The sequence below is a fragment of the Zalophus californianus genome, chromosome 2, assembly GCF_009762305.2.
Source record: "Zalophus californianus isolate mZalCal1 chromosome 2, mZalCal1.pri.v2, whole genome shotgun sequence".
In the NCBI taxonomy this organism is placed as follows: domain Eukaryota; kingdom Metazoa; phylum Chordata; class Mammalia; order Carnivora; family Otariidae; genus Zalophus; species Zalophus californianus.
This window is the reverse complement of record NC_045596.1, coordinates 167,206,081-167,220,776: the sequence shown is the minus strand read 5'-3', so window position 1 is coordinate 167,220,776 and position 14,696 is coordinate 167,206,081. Positions and strand designations below refer to the sequence as shown.

The window sequence follows — 14,696 nt, the reverse complement described above, 5'->3', positions numbered from 1 at the left end:
TAAGGAGACGCCCTCCCACTACTGTTTATCTTCTTTTTTTTTAGTTTTTTTTTTTTTTTTTGACAGAGAGAGACACAGTGAGAGAGGGGGAACACAAGCAGAGGGAGAGGCAGAGGAAGAAGCAGGCTTCCCCCACCCCCAAGCAGGGAGCCCCATGTGGGGCTCGATCCCAGGACCCCGGGATCATGACCCCAGCCGAAGGCAGAAGCTTAAGGACTGAGCCACCCAGGTTCCTCCCCTTCTGTTTATCTCCCTGAAGCTTCATGACTCCGCCCTTCCTACTTTGTGACAGATGGCACGTTTCTGCTTCTAGCGATCCAGATATATATTTTTACATCTCAAGCTAATTTCATGGGTGTTCAGAATGGTTTGGTAGATATCCAGCTAAATTCAGGGGACCGGTTGAAATGGGGTCCCCTACTCCTCCTCCATCTTGCCTCCCCCAAAAGCTACCTCAGCAACTTTTTACTGCTAGGTAATTATAAACCTCCTTAGGTATCACATTATAATTTTACAAGATGAGTTTTTTATTTCTACAATGATTATCGGTACTGTAATTTACTTAAGTTTTTTTTTCTTTTAGCTTCTAGAGGTGGTCCATTTGCTTGTTATGATGAAGTAAATACAAGAGGAGATAGATATGGAAACTGTGGTCGAGACTTTTGTAGTTATCCGTATGTACTTAGAAATTTATAATTTCGTTTGGGATGTAGGTTATATATTGCTAAGATCCTAGAATATATGGCAATTTATCACAGGTTTCTTTGTTTCCTGATCTGACTGAACAATATTACTCATTGCTTACAAGTGACATGTATTCAGTGCCTCTAATGTAACAACAATGATATTTGTAGTGAGATTTATTCTATTTTACTAAAGAAAGAATTGAAGACTGAGGATAATTTGCTCAAATTTCAGAAGCTAATATAAGACAGGCCAGGGCTGTCAGATTGCAGATATCATTAATTTTTCTTTTGGCACATAGCCTCACAGAACAAAAAGAGCCACTTTGTACATAAATCAGTGTGCTCAAAAAGTTTCCTGAGAGAATATTGTTGAGACCTGGAGTTAAACTAGTAAGATATTTTTTTTTTTTTTAAAGAGGCATATTAGCAATCTGTGTTATTTTAGTAAATAAGAAAATTTTCTTTTCTGCCTTATGCTTCTAGTAATCTTCTATGTGGAAAATTAGTTTGTGCCTGGCCACACAAAGCATTAGTATCACGTGCAAATTTATCTGTGATTTACACACATGTCCGAGAAGAAATGTGTGTAAGTACATTTCGAAACACAGAAAAGAAACCTAAAAATCCATGGACAACATATGAAAAACCTGAAGATAGAGATGATACATTTGTACAAGATGGCACTGTGTGTGGTCCTGCTATGGTAATTAGAACTACAAAATTTCAAGTGTTTTACAAATTATTTTTTATAGTTATACTCATTTTGACAATATACTAAGCAATTCATTTTGAAACAGCCTTGTTAAAATAATAGTCACCCATGATATATACAATTCATTGCTTTTGATTAATGTATGGAATTGTATAACCACCACCATATCTAGTTTTAGAACATACCATTACTCTTGCCCATAAACAACATATCCAACTTTCCCAATTATTAACATCTAACAATAATATGGTACATTTGCTATAGTCAATGAACTAATAATGTTCATACATTATATTAAATAAATTCCGTACTTCATTCAGATTTATCTTACCTAATGTTTTTCCCAGGATTCACCCAGAATACCACATTACATTTATTAATTATATATTCATAGGCTTCTCTTGACAGTGATGGTTTCTCATAATTTCTTTGTTTTTGATGGCCTTGACATTTTCAAGAACTGGTCACGTATTCTGTAGTATGTCCCTCAAATTAAGATTTGTCTGATGTTTCTCTTATTATTAGACTGGGTTTATGTATTCTTGGGAGGAAGACCTCAGAGGTAAAGTATCTTTCATCATATCAAGTGTTGATGTTAACCTTGATCACCTGCCTGAGATAATATTTGTCAAATTTCTCACTGTTAAGTTACTCTTTATTTCCCTTTCCATACTGTATTTCCTTAAAAGAAGTTACTGTGTATAGCCCATACTTAAGGAGTAGGAAGTTATGTTTCACCTTCTTGGGGGCTCAGTAGCTACATAAATTATTTTGAATTCCTCTGCACCAAAGGTTTGTCTATTCTCCATTTATTTATTCAGTCATTTATTTGTAACAGTATAGACTCATGGATATTTATGTTATGGTCTGGGTTAGAATCCAGTACTACTTTATTGATTTCATTGTTCAAGTTTTTCTAGCTTTGGCCATTGGGAGTTCTTTCCATTGACTCCTGTCTCTTTGACAAACTCTTAACATTGTGAGATGTTTTTTTTCTTTTTGAGTGCTTCCTTACTTTCCAGAATCACAAGATGTTCTACATTCAGATTGAATATTTCCGGCCCCAGTTCCTAAAATCAGCCATTCTCCAAGGAACCCTGGTTCATTTGAATGGGAAATGATATTTAGAAACCAAGATCTAGGTATTAATTTTGCTTTTTGCTATTGGGAGTGTCACTTCTGGCCCCATCAGCAGACAGAGCTAGGAAATGTATATCTATATATGATTCATACATATGAAAACATAGATATATATACATGAATATATGTATAAATATATGTATATCCACTATTTTATATATATATATTTCTATATCTACTTGTCTACATTAAAAAACGTGAGGTTAAAATTACACTTTCAAATTGAATCCATAATATAGGGTTCATTCTAGCCTTCTATCTTTTCATATTTGTGACAGTTTTCTTTGATAGTGATATACTTTGACACTTTCTTTGACAGTGATATATATGAATTCTATCCTTGGATGTCTTTGGAATACACATTAAGCTATCTCGAATTGCTAGCTCATTCCACTATGAAATTATTTTTGCCCTTAGCCTGAAGTGAATTATTTGGGTTAATTCATTTTTCCTCCTTAACATGGTTAGATTATTCATTTGAAAAACAGTAAGCTTTTTGGATTTCTCCCTGTCCTGTTCATTTTATTTTATTGTATTTTCTGATATGTGAAATATAAAATGATTTTTAAGATTCAAAACTATAGGGGCACCTGGGTGGCTCAGTTGGTTAAGTGCCCAACTCTTGATTTTAGTTCAGGTTGTGATCTCAGGTTTGTGAGATTGAGCCTCAAGACTGGTTCTGTGCTCAGCACAAGTCTGCTTGTGTCTTTCCCTCTGCTCCTACCCTCCCCCGCACACCTACGCACATGTGTTCTCTCTCTCTCAAATAAATAAAAACTTTTAAAAAATTTTAAAAAAGATTCAAAGCTATATATGGTTATACTCAGAGAATTATCATTTTTATCCTTCTACTCCATTCCCATCCCTGCAAACCTTCTATCCATTCTCATTACTCTCCCCTACTCCCAATAGAGAAACAATTAGTTTTTATTATTAGTTTCTATTATTTTAGTTTTTATTTAGTTTTAGTTATTTTACCTTTTATTTTTTGCACAATGGAGCAGATATGTACATTTTTTATATCTCCTTTGTTAAACAAAAAGTAGTATACATGCTATAAATGCTTTTGCACTTTTTTTTTGCTTAAACATTTTGTGGTAATTAGTTTACATCAGTTCTAGAATGCTTCCTTATTATTTTATATTTTCTGGCTGAATTTTATTTATTAAAATTAATGCAATTTTTCCATTATGAAATAATACATACACATCAAAAATGACTTGAAAATACAGAGAAGGAAAAAATCATTCATAGTACCATCACCTAGAGATAAATTCTCTTTATATTTCAGAACACATATTTCCAGTATTTTTAGTGTTTATAACATTTTTTCAGTTTTAATATTACAAAATTAATAGAAATATAAATTATAAATGTAATATATCTTTGAATAATTTTTGAAATGGAGAAAAATATTAAGAAGGAAAACCATTACACAGAATTCACTTACCCAGGATTAGCCACAGTTATTGGTGGTCTTTTTTTTCTTTGATTAAACTTTTAATTTTGAAATAATTATACTTTAATGGAAAGTAAAATAGGTTAGAGATGTCCTATCTATCCTACACCCAGATTGTCTTAATATCTTTAACCTGTAAAATATAAAAGACAGGTTATTGACTTTGGTAGAAACCTTATTTAGATTTCATCTCTTTTTACAAGAATGTGTACGTGTGTGTGTGTGTGTGGTGTGTGTGTGTAGTTCTGTGCAATTATATAACATGTGTATATTCATGAAACCACCATCACAATCAGAATACCGAGCTGTTCCAGCACCAAAATGGAACTCTATCATGGCTTCATTTTTAGTCATACCTTTCCCTGTATGCCTATGCTGTGTTCTAATCAGTTCTCTATCTCTATAATTCTGTCATTTGGAGAATGCTATAATAATAGAATTATGTAATAACCTCTAGAGATTAATTTTTGTTACCCAGTGTAATATCCTTGGGATCTATCTAGAAAGCCACATGTTGTCCAATAGTTCATATTTAGTGCTGAGTAATATACCATTGTATGAATATACCACAGTTGGCCTAACGATTCTTTCTTTTTTTAGTGTCATTATTTATATTTATTTTTTTATTATGTTCAGTTAGCCAACATAATAGGCTAGGACCTTGGTGAGTATTTTGGCATCCATGTTCATCAGGGATATTGATCTGTAATTCTCTTTTTTGGTGGGACCTTTGCCTGGTTTGGGGATCAGGGTAATGTTGGCCTCATAGAATGAGTTTGGAAGTTTTCCTTGTGTTTCTATTTTTTGAAACAGCTTCAGTAGAACAGGTATTATTTCTTCTTTAAATGTTTGGTAGAATTCCCCTGCAAAGCCATCTGGCCCTGGACTCTTGTTTTTTGGGAGGTTTTTGATTACTGCTTCAATTTTGTTATTGGTTTTTGGTCTATTCTGATTGTCTGTTTCTTCCTGTTTCAGTCTTAGTAGTTCATAAGTTTCCAGGAAGGCATCCATTTCTTCCAGGTTGTTTAATTTGTTGGCATATAGTTGCTGGTAATAATTTCTAATAATTGTTTCTATTTTCTTGGTGTTAGTCATGATCTCTTCCCTTTCATTCATGATTTTGTTGATTTGGGTCCTTTCCCTTTTCTTTTGGATAAGTCTGGCCAGTGGTTTATCGATCTTATTAATTCTTTCAAAGACCAACATCTAGTTTTGTTGATCTGTTCTACTGCTTTTCTGGTTTCTATTTCATTGATCTCTGCCTTTATCTTTATTATTTCTCTTCTCCTGCTTGGTTAGGTTTTATTTGCTCTTCTTTCTCCAGCTCCTTTAGGTATAAGGTTAACTTGTGCAGTTGGGATTTTTCTACTTTTTTGAGAGAGGCTTGGATGGCTATGTATTTCCTCCTTAAGACCACCTTTGCAGTATCCCATAGGTTTTAGACCAATGTGTTTTCATTCTCATTAGTTTCCTTGAATTGCTTAAGTTCTTCTTTAATTTCCTGGTTGATCCAATCATTCTTTAGCAGGATGCTCTTTAACTTCCAAGTGTTTGAGTTCCTTCCAAATTTTTCTTGTGATTGAGTTCCAGTTTCAAAGCACTGTGGTCTGATAACATGTCGGGAATAATCTCAATCTTGTGGTATCAGTTGAGACCTGATGTGTGACCCAATATGTGGTCTATTCTGGAGAAAGTCCCATGTGCACTCGAGAAGAATGAGTATTCTGTTGTTTTAGGATGGAATGTTCTGTATATATCTACAAAGTCCATCTGGTCCAATATGTCATTCAAAGCTGTGAAGTCCATTTGGTCCAGTAAACACTCATTTTCTTTGGAGGCTTTTTAGCCACCTCATTATTGGGAGTCTCTCATTGCCCTATTACCTTATATAATTATCTGTTATCCTTGCTGTTCTCTTTCTCATCATTTTTTTCTCATGGAATAGTAAACTATCTTTCTGTGCTACTCATACCCATGATTTTAAGACCCCAACCTTCCACCTCATAGTTCTCAACCTTAGTTGCTCCAATAATCATGTGGACCCTGTACCCAGAGATTTTGATAGAAATGTCTCAGGTGGAGCCTGGGCATAGGTATTTTTTAAATGCTTCTTGGATTGTTCTTGAACTCAGGAATTAGTCAAATTATTTTTCTAAGTACTTCCCTTTGTAAGTGGACTTCTAGTGCTAGATGGTAAGAAAATAAAACTTCTAACTTCTCACATATGGTTACATCTTTAAAATCTGAAGTCACATAGCTTATTTCACATTTATTTCAATGTTTCAATTATTACATTTTACTTTTTGTATTTTTATGCCAATTCTTGATAGTATGAATTCTGAAACTTTCTTGAAATTTTCTTATGTATTATCCATGAATACAATCTGATTATGTGACTATTCTTCACTTCCTTTTGCTTTTAGTATTGCCTCAGATTTCAGTGTGTAGAAGTTCAATACCAGATAACAAATGAAGAGTGCAATTCTACTTATTGCAATAGCCATGGAGTAAGTAATTTCAATTTTCATTTTAGCAAGATGCTTTGAACAATGCTGTAAAACAGTTTGGAGATTTAAAAAAAATCATTAAAATGATTTTCATGCTGCTTGGTGTCATTTAATAGTCTATAATTTATAACTTCTATCTTATTTTCTTAAGAAATCTTGCCAAGGGCACCCGGGTGGCTCAGTTGGTTAAGTGACTGCCTTTGACTCATGATCCTGGAGTCCCGGATCGAGTCCCGCATCAGGCTCCCTGCTCAGTGGGGAGTCTGCTTCTCCCTCTGACCCTACCCCCTCTTGTGCTCTCTCTCTCACTCTCTATCTCTCTCTCAAAAACATAAATAAAATCTTAAAAAAAAAAAGAAATCTTGCCAAACTATTTGTTAGAGAAGATAGAAACATTTAAGGTGATTCTGGATGTATAAAGTGTTTGGAAAATAAAAGGGGTGGATGTGCTATATGCACCATGTATTATTATATAACCAAAATGATCTTATTTTCACAGAAAGAAGGTAGAAACTGGTAAACAAAGGTCATTAGAATTTTCTTTCTAGTCTTGCTTGTTAATTCAGAGTCTGGGCTGTTCTGTGAAACTAGCAACTAAATGATAGTGGCAAGTTACTGGTAATTGCCAGTATTTGGATCTGGCCATGGAAAGAGCTGAAGAATTTTTAAAAAAAACTGCTTTGTTAGCAGAAGCTAAATATGCTTTCTAAAGTATGGACAATTCCAAGAGAAAATTTGTGAAAATTTATTGAGTTGTCTTTTTAAGTTAAATTCTCTGGAATGAATAAATTCTCTGAAATAAATTTCTCTGTTGAATAAGTATAGAATATTCATTGCTCTCTATTGAAAACCATCTTTGTACATAAAAAAAAAACCCCAATTGTTCTATTTTCTGATTACTGCAGGTTTGCAACAATTTAAATCACTGCCACTGTGAAAAGGGGTTTGACCCTCCTACATGCGTGCAGAAGAAGGGAGAATTTGGAAGTATAGATGATGGGCACAAGGCTCCATCTGGTTAGTCTTTCACATTTCATGAATCAAAGACAACATGTAAGAGAAAAAATTAAGTGTAGGTTCAAAGCTACGTTACAAAGCAACTGATACCAACAAACATGTTTTTGTTTTATTTGTAAGATTTTTGAAGATCTAAGACAGTACAAGTTCGTTCTATACTTTTTATATCAACATTGACATGGTCTACTAACAAAAAAGTGTACCCAGTGTTAGGCAACATAAAAGTAGAAATTCCAGTGCCTAGTTAATTTAGATTGTTCACTTTGGATTTTCTCATACATTTCTGGTTTAAAATAGTGTTTGTTAGTAGTCATTGTTATATTAATGCCAGCAGATTCTTTGAGGCTATCTTTTATTCCTTGTTGTTGCATTGTAAGGACTCCAGTCCAATCTTTTGAACTATCCTCTCTAGAATCTCTCTACTGGGGTTCCTGAGTATTATTTGGAGATTAAGCAGTCCTGGATAGGACTGAGGACACGTGTGGGGGGGGCAGATATTCCCTGGTTTTAGAAGATATTGGAGGCCACCTAGAATAACCTGGGAGCAGAGACTGTCTACCCTCACCCCCTTTCCTTTTGGGGCAAATAAATACTGAAACTCCTTGGCAGATTTACTTGAACCTTGGTTACTAGGGGGAAGGCATACCTAGGGTGACCAACTTTTTACAGAGTTAACACACAGCCATGTTAGACTGTATATCAGACCAAAAAAAAAAGGGGGGGGAATAATAGTTTAACAGGTAACATAATTATACACATATATTATTTTCACATAAATATGTGTAGAAGATATTTATTTAAAATTACATATCTGTATTATTGATTTTGTTACATAAATGCTATTATTTAAGCGAAACAATAGAGCTAGTTACTAGTGTCAATTGATAGTAGTTTATAGTACAACCACTTAAGCAAGTAATATATGTGAGCAAAAATGTAACAATATTTTATAATGAGGACAATATTATATAATATAGCCTTTGAAATAGCAATTGATATTTACCTCTTTTTAAAAAGTCTTTACTGGATATTTAAATTTTGTAGGCTTATTGTATAATATTAAGATTCATAAATGTAAGAATTTTCAAAGGGGGAATATAAATAAGAAAAATTAAAAGTTTGCCCTATACTTAATAAAAAATAATAATGACAGGATTCTTTCTTTCTTTTCTTTTCCTTTTTTTTTTAAACTAATGAATCATTGAACACTACATCAAAAACTAATGATGTACTATATGTTGGTTAATTGAACTTAATTTAAAAATAATAAAAAATAAAAGGATTCTTTCTGTTCTATGATATGGTCAGATATATTTTTGGCTCCTTCTTTTTCATTTTCCAATTATATTTCTCTGTATTGCTTCCAACCTTTCAGACATCCTTCCTTTAACCAGCAGCAAAATAGAATAGAGCCAGATGTACAATTGCTTTTGATTTGAAGCTCTATTTTATCAAGTCACATTTACTGAATTCAGGTGTCAGTCCATTGTGATGGCCTCAGCAAAGATCTCCCACAAAAGCATTTGAACGTGACATACTTGGGTTTTTTTTTTTTTAACTAGACACAGATTTTTAGACTTGTAGAAATTATTTTGCAGCTCTCCAAAAACATTCATTAGCTTTGTTTCTGTAGGTGTCTTCTGATGGACCAGGTACCCATCAGTCAGTTCCTTTGCATATTTAATTCATTATATAGGCTGCCCATTTCAAAAATGTTCATCATTTTTAAGCACTCTAAAGCACATTGGATGCAGAAGTTAAATCTCTTTTTCTTAGGGAACGTGGTTGAAAGCATAGAGGTAATTCGCATTTGTGAAATCTAAGTTGAATTACAAATAAATTATGATTTTAACAAAGGTACTGAGAAGGTCCTGTTTCACTGCTTGCCTTTTTCTAGTTACATTTTTTGAGTTCTGAAGCAGTCTTAGTCCCAAAATTATGAGTCATAGGTATAGTCCATGATTTCCCCTAGGATTCACAAATTATCAAATTTTCAGAGAAACAGCATGTAGATTTCTGTTCTTACTGCAACCTTTCTATTTTCCTTCACAATGTATTTAAAAATTAAAGAAGTACATTATTGTCCAGCCTTTCAAGAGCAAGATTTTATGCCAGGCTAGTATTCTAACACACCTCATAATACTGGTAACACTAAGAGCCATCTTGTATGCGTCCATGTCTGAGGAAGCCATCGCCTTCCCATTTCATAAAGTTTTTTAAAAAAATCCCATTACCAGCTTCCTTACATTTTGAGGAAACTAAAAGTGACCAAAAGCTTTCATCAGGAAAGCCTGTATATAACACTCTATTCAGTGTTGTGTCCAAGGTGTGTAGGATATTTAGCGGGTGAGATCTTTTCCTTTTCTTTGATAGGAAGCTTATAGACTGAATAGGATTTGCAGAAGTTTACATTTGCACTGGGCCCTGCTAACTATGCATATAGATCAACAAAGTCTAGTTTGGATTTGAGCAAGATAACAAATTTTTTTATGTTTTCTGTAATTTCATTAAAATTTGCATAGAAATTACATTTATTTTAAACTTCATTTTTAAAATCAAATTGCCTAAGTGCTGGGGATTATTTTGCTGCCTTATTCACTTGGTAAGATATGACAGAATCATTGCTACACTTAAGGGGTCAAAAAATGTTATAACAGTTCTCACATTTTTCTCCCATGGGACATTTTAGTGCAATCTGTGAACCAGGAAATGTAACCTCACTTGGTTTTGTAGAGCAATGAAGGGAATGAGTGATAGGGCAGTGCATGTTTGTTCCTATGGTGTGCCAAAGCTAATGCTAATTTGCTAGTTATTTTTGTCAGGACATTGGTGTCTTTTGGGGAGAGAAAAGTTGTTGCTGTTGTTTTTAATTTGGGAAACAAAAAAATGTAGTTGATTTAAAAATACTTGCTTATTTTATCCAAGAAATTTGAGATTCAACCTCCAAATATGCTTTCACATCACCTTCTCCACCATACCTATTCCAAATTCTTTTTTTTTATTTGAGATATAATTGACATATAACATTATATTAGTTTCAGGTGTACAATATGATTCAATATTTGTATACATTGTGAAATAATTGCTATAAGTCTAGTTAGCATCCATCACATACATAGCTACAGGTTTTTTTTCTTGTGATGAGAATTTTTAAGGTCTATTCTCTTAGCAACTTTCAAATATGTAATACAGTATTATTTACTATAGTTTCCATGCTGTATTTACACTCCTAGGAATTATTTATTTTATAACTGGAAGTTTGTACCTTTTGACCCCCTTCATCCATTTCACTCAACCCTCCACACCACTGGCAACCATCAATCTTTTCTCCGTATCTATGAGCTTGTTCTTTTCTTTTTTCTTTTTTTTTAGATTCCACATATAAATGAGATCGTACAAATATATCGTATTAGTGTCTGACTTATTTCACTTAGCATAATGCTCTCGAGATCCATCCATGTCATTACAAATGGCAAGATTTCATTCCTTTTTATGGCTGAATAATATTCCATTGTATATATATATTTGACCACATTTTCTTTATCCATTCGTTCATTGATGGACATTTAGGTTGTGTTCATATCTTGCCTATTGTAAATAATGCTGCAGTGAACATGGGCAGTGCATATATAATTTTGAGGTAGTGTTTTCATTTTCTCTGGCTATATACCCAGAAGTGGAATTGCTGGATCATATGGTAGTTCTATTTTTAATTTTTTAACCTCCTCCTCCATACTGTTTTCCATAGGGGCTGCCTCACTTTATATTTTTACCAATGATGCTCAAGGGTTCTTTTTTCTCCATATTCTTGCCAACACTAATTATTTCTTGTCTTTTTGGTAATAGCCATTTTAACATGTGTGAAGTGTTATCTCCTTATGGTTTTCAGTTGTATTTCCCTGATCATTAGTGATGTTGAGCATTTTTCATGTACACCTTGGCCATTTCAATGTCTTTGGAAAAATTTCTATTGAGGTCTTGTGCCTAGGATTATTTGAGTTTTTTGCTAGTGAGTTAGATGAATTCTTAATATATTTTGGATATTAACCCCTCATCAGATATATTATTGGTGAATATTTTCTCTCATTCAGGAGGTTACCTTTTAATTTTGTTGGTGATTTCCATCACTGTGCAGATTTTTAGTTTGGTGTAGTCCCACTTGTTTGTTTTTGCTTTTGCTGCCTTTACATTAAAAAAATTATCACCAAGATTGATATCAAGGAACTTACCACCTATATTTTCTTCTAGGAGTTTTATGGTTTCAGGTACATTCAAGTCTTTAAAACATTTTAATATTTGTTTATAATATAATATAGTCCAATTTCATTCTTAACATGTGAATATCCAGTTTTTTCAATACCATTTATTTAAGAGACTGTCCTTTCCCCCATTTAATATTCTTGGCTCCTTTGTTGTAAATTAATTGACCACGTATGTGTGGGTTTATTTCTGCATCCAAATTATTTTCATCATATTGTATAATATGCTCTGTTTGGTTATTTATTTCTTTAATCCAGTTGCATGTGTCCTTCCATCTGTCATTAAAAATAGTCATTTAGCCTTCAAGATCATGTGATGTCTGGGTCATACTGGTTAGTGTTGTAATCATTCTGATTATCATTATCTGAGCTCTTAGGAAACATGATTACAATATTGACAACATGAAAAATTAAATTAGCACTCTCTTGACACAAAGCACAACAGTTAATCCAAAGACTAAGTCAAAGATGGACTATTAAAGATTTCAATACCCTTCGGTTGCACACTTAAGTCACATCACTCAGAATGAATCACAAATTACAATTGTCGACATCAGCAGTCAGAGTTAAAAACAGAAACTACAGAAGGCAGGTAAGTTATGCTTTATTCTTTTGACACCAAACAATGTTGCTTTTAATCCTTATTTTTTCAGCTTCCATATGGATTTTCTTCTTTTGCTTCAACCCTCCAAACCAGTTGCCATAACTCAAAAAATTTCCCATCTCAGGAATGGATTATTCAGTATTTGAGACCTTGTATATGACAGCTTGGATCGTCCCAGGCAAATGTTCATGTATGGTTTCCCTAGGTCACTCTGGGTCCTGATGGCAGTAGAATGGTGGTGCCTGAGCCTGGGATCAGAGGAAAACTTTCAATCCAGCTAGTTTCATTTAGTCAGCTGCCATAGAGTGTGTCTTCATCAATGTATTCTGGGGCCTGTAGATCTACTCTGAAAGCCCTGGGCTGGTATGCCATTGGATGCATGCATTTTCTGTCCCCAAATGGTCCCTTCTGGGGCCCTGTACCCAAAGATGAGCCCTGAACTCAATGTGGGGGATGCCCTTGTGATGTCAAATGTGTTTTGGGGCATAAAGATGAGAGGCAAGGTGATCTTAAGGAGCCCAGTTTCTTTAATACCCTTATTCTATTTATTTTGTATATCACTGATTATCTTAACAAAATATGGCTTGGAAAAAACTAAAATTATGGAATTCATGATGGCTTTATTTACAGCCAATACATTAGCAACTTTTGTTAATATTTCATGGATATTATCAAAGAATGTATAACCATTTTACAGCATTACATATATAGATATAACTACCTAAATATACATATGTACATAATTGAATATATATGTGTATGTGTGTGTATGAGTTACCTGTTATTTGCATATTCTAGAATCTAAATTCTCCTATATTTTGGTCTTTTCTATTTCATATATAAAATTAGAGTATATTTTAATTTCACATTATAATTTTTCTTTCAAAATTTTTATGTAATCCTAACTCCAGAAATTACCACTAATAATACTATACATTATTCCTGATTTCAAAAGTTATTACTCCAAGGAAAACTTCTAATATTTTTTTGGAGTTATTATCAATATTTTAAATCCATGACAAACTAGTAGTAAAAAGAAATCCATTTGCATCTCTTTAATTTCATGAAGCTTCCCATTTACCTATGGTTATAGGAAATTTATAATTCTGTTGTGTATTGCTTTCATCACCCTTGACAATCTATTTTACTAATTTTTTCACCCTCTTTAACATACACACATATTTATATATGTATGTTTACTTGTAAAATACACATAACTTAAAATTTACCATTTTAACCATTTTTAAGTCTATAATTCAGTGACATTGCCCATTTTTGTGCAACCACCATCCATCTCCAGAACTCTTCATATTGCAGAACTGAAAGTGTATACTCATTAAATGATAACTCCCCAATCCCTTCTCCCCTAGCTCCTGGCAACCACCATTCTACTTTCTGTGTCTATGAATTTCACTACTTCTGAGACCCCATATAAGTGGAATCACACAGTATTTGTCAGGTTGTATCTGGCTTATTTTACTTAGCACAATGTCTTTAAAGTTCATGTTGGAACATCTGTCATAATTCCTTTTTAAAAAACTTTTTTCAAAAAATTTTATTTGAAAGAGAGAGCACAAGCAAGGGGAAGAGCCGAGGTAGAAGCAGAATACCTACTGAGCGGGAAGCCTGATGAGGGGCTTGATCCCAGGACCCTGAAATCATGACCCGAGCTGAAGGCAGACGCTTAACCAACTGAGCCACCCAGGCACCATAATTCCCTTTCTTTTTAAGGCTAATAATATTCCATTACATGTATGTACCACATTTTGCTTATCCATTCATCTGTCAATGGACAATTGGGTTACTTCCAAGTTATAGTTATTGTGAATACTGCTGCTATGAACATGGGTGTTTAAGTATCTGTTTGAGTCCATGCTTTCAATAATTTGGGGTATATACCTAGATGTGGAATTGCTAGATAATATGGTATTTCTATGTTTAACTTTTTTGAAGAATCTCCATACTGTTTTCCACAGAGGATGCATTATTTTACATTCCCACCAACAGTGCACAAGGATTCCAGTTTCTCCACATCCTTGCCAACGCTTGTTATTTTCTGTTTTGTAACTAGTAGCCAACCTGATGGGTGTAAGCTGATAACTCATTTTGGTTTTGATCTCTCTATAGGTATAGAATGATCTATGGATCAGAAATTACCTTTTTCATTTTTAAGAATATTATAATTTTGTTGAAAATTGTTATCAGGGGCACCTGGGTGGCTCAGTTGGTTAAGCAGCTGCCTTTGGCTCAGGTCATGATCCCAAGGTCCTGGGATCGAGCCCCATGTCAGGCTCCCTGCTTAGTAGGGAGCC

The 14,696-nt window shown here is 33.8% G+C and overlaps 1 protein-coding gene across 1 annotated transcript in view; it reads left to right on the top strand.

Moving 5' to 3' along the window:
- LOC113925407 (disintegrin and metalloproteinase domain-containing protein 5-like) overlaps positions 1-14,696 on the top strand; it is a 137,063-nt gene that overhangs the window by 110,673 nt on the left and 11,694 nt on the right. Inside the window, exons 15-18 of the mRNA XM_027600066.1 lie at positions 584-674; positions 1,170-1,389; positions 6,421-6,504; positions 7,410-7,521. Of these exons, the coding sequence (XP_027455867.1) occupies positions 584-674; positions 1,170-1,389; positions 6,421-6,504; positions 7,410-7,521 (507 nt within the window). The remainder of the gene's footprint in view (positions 1-583; positions 675-1,169; positions 1,390-6,420; positions 6,505-7,409; positions 7,522-14,696) is intronic.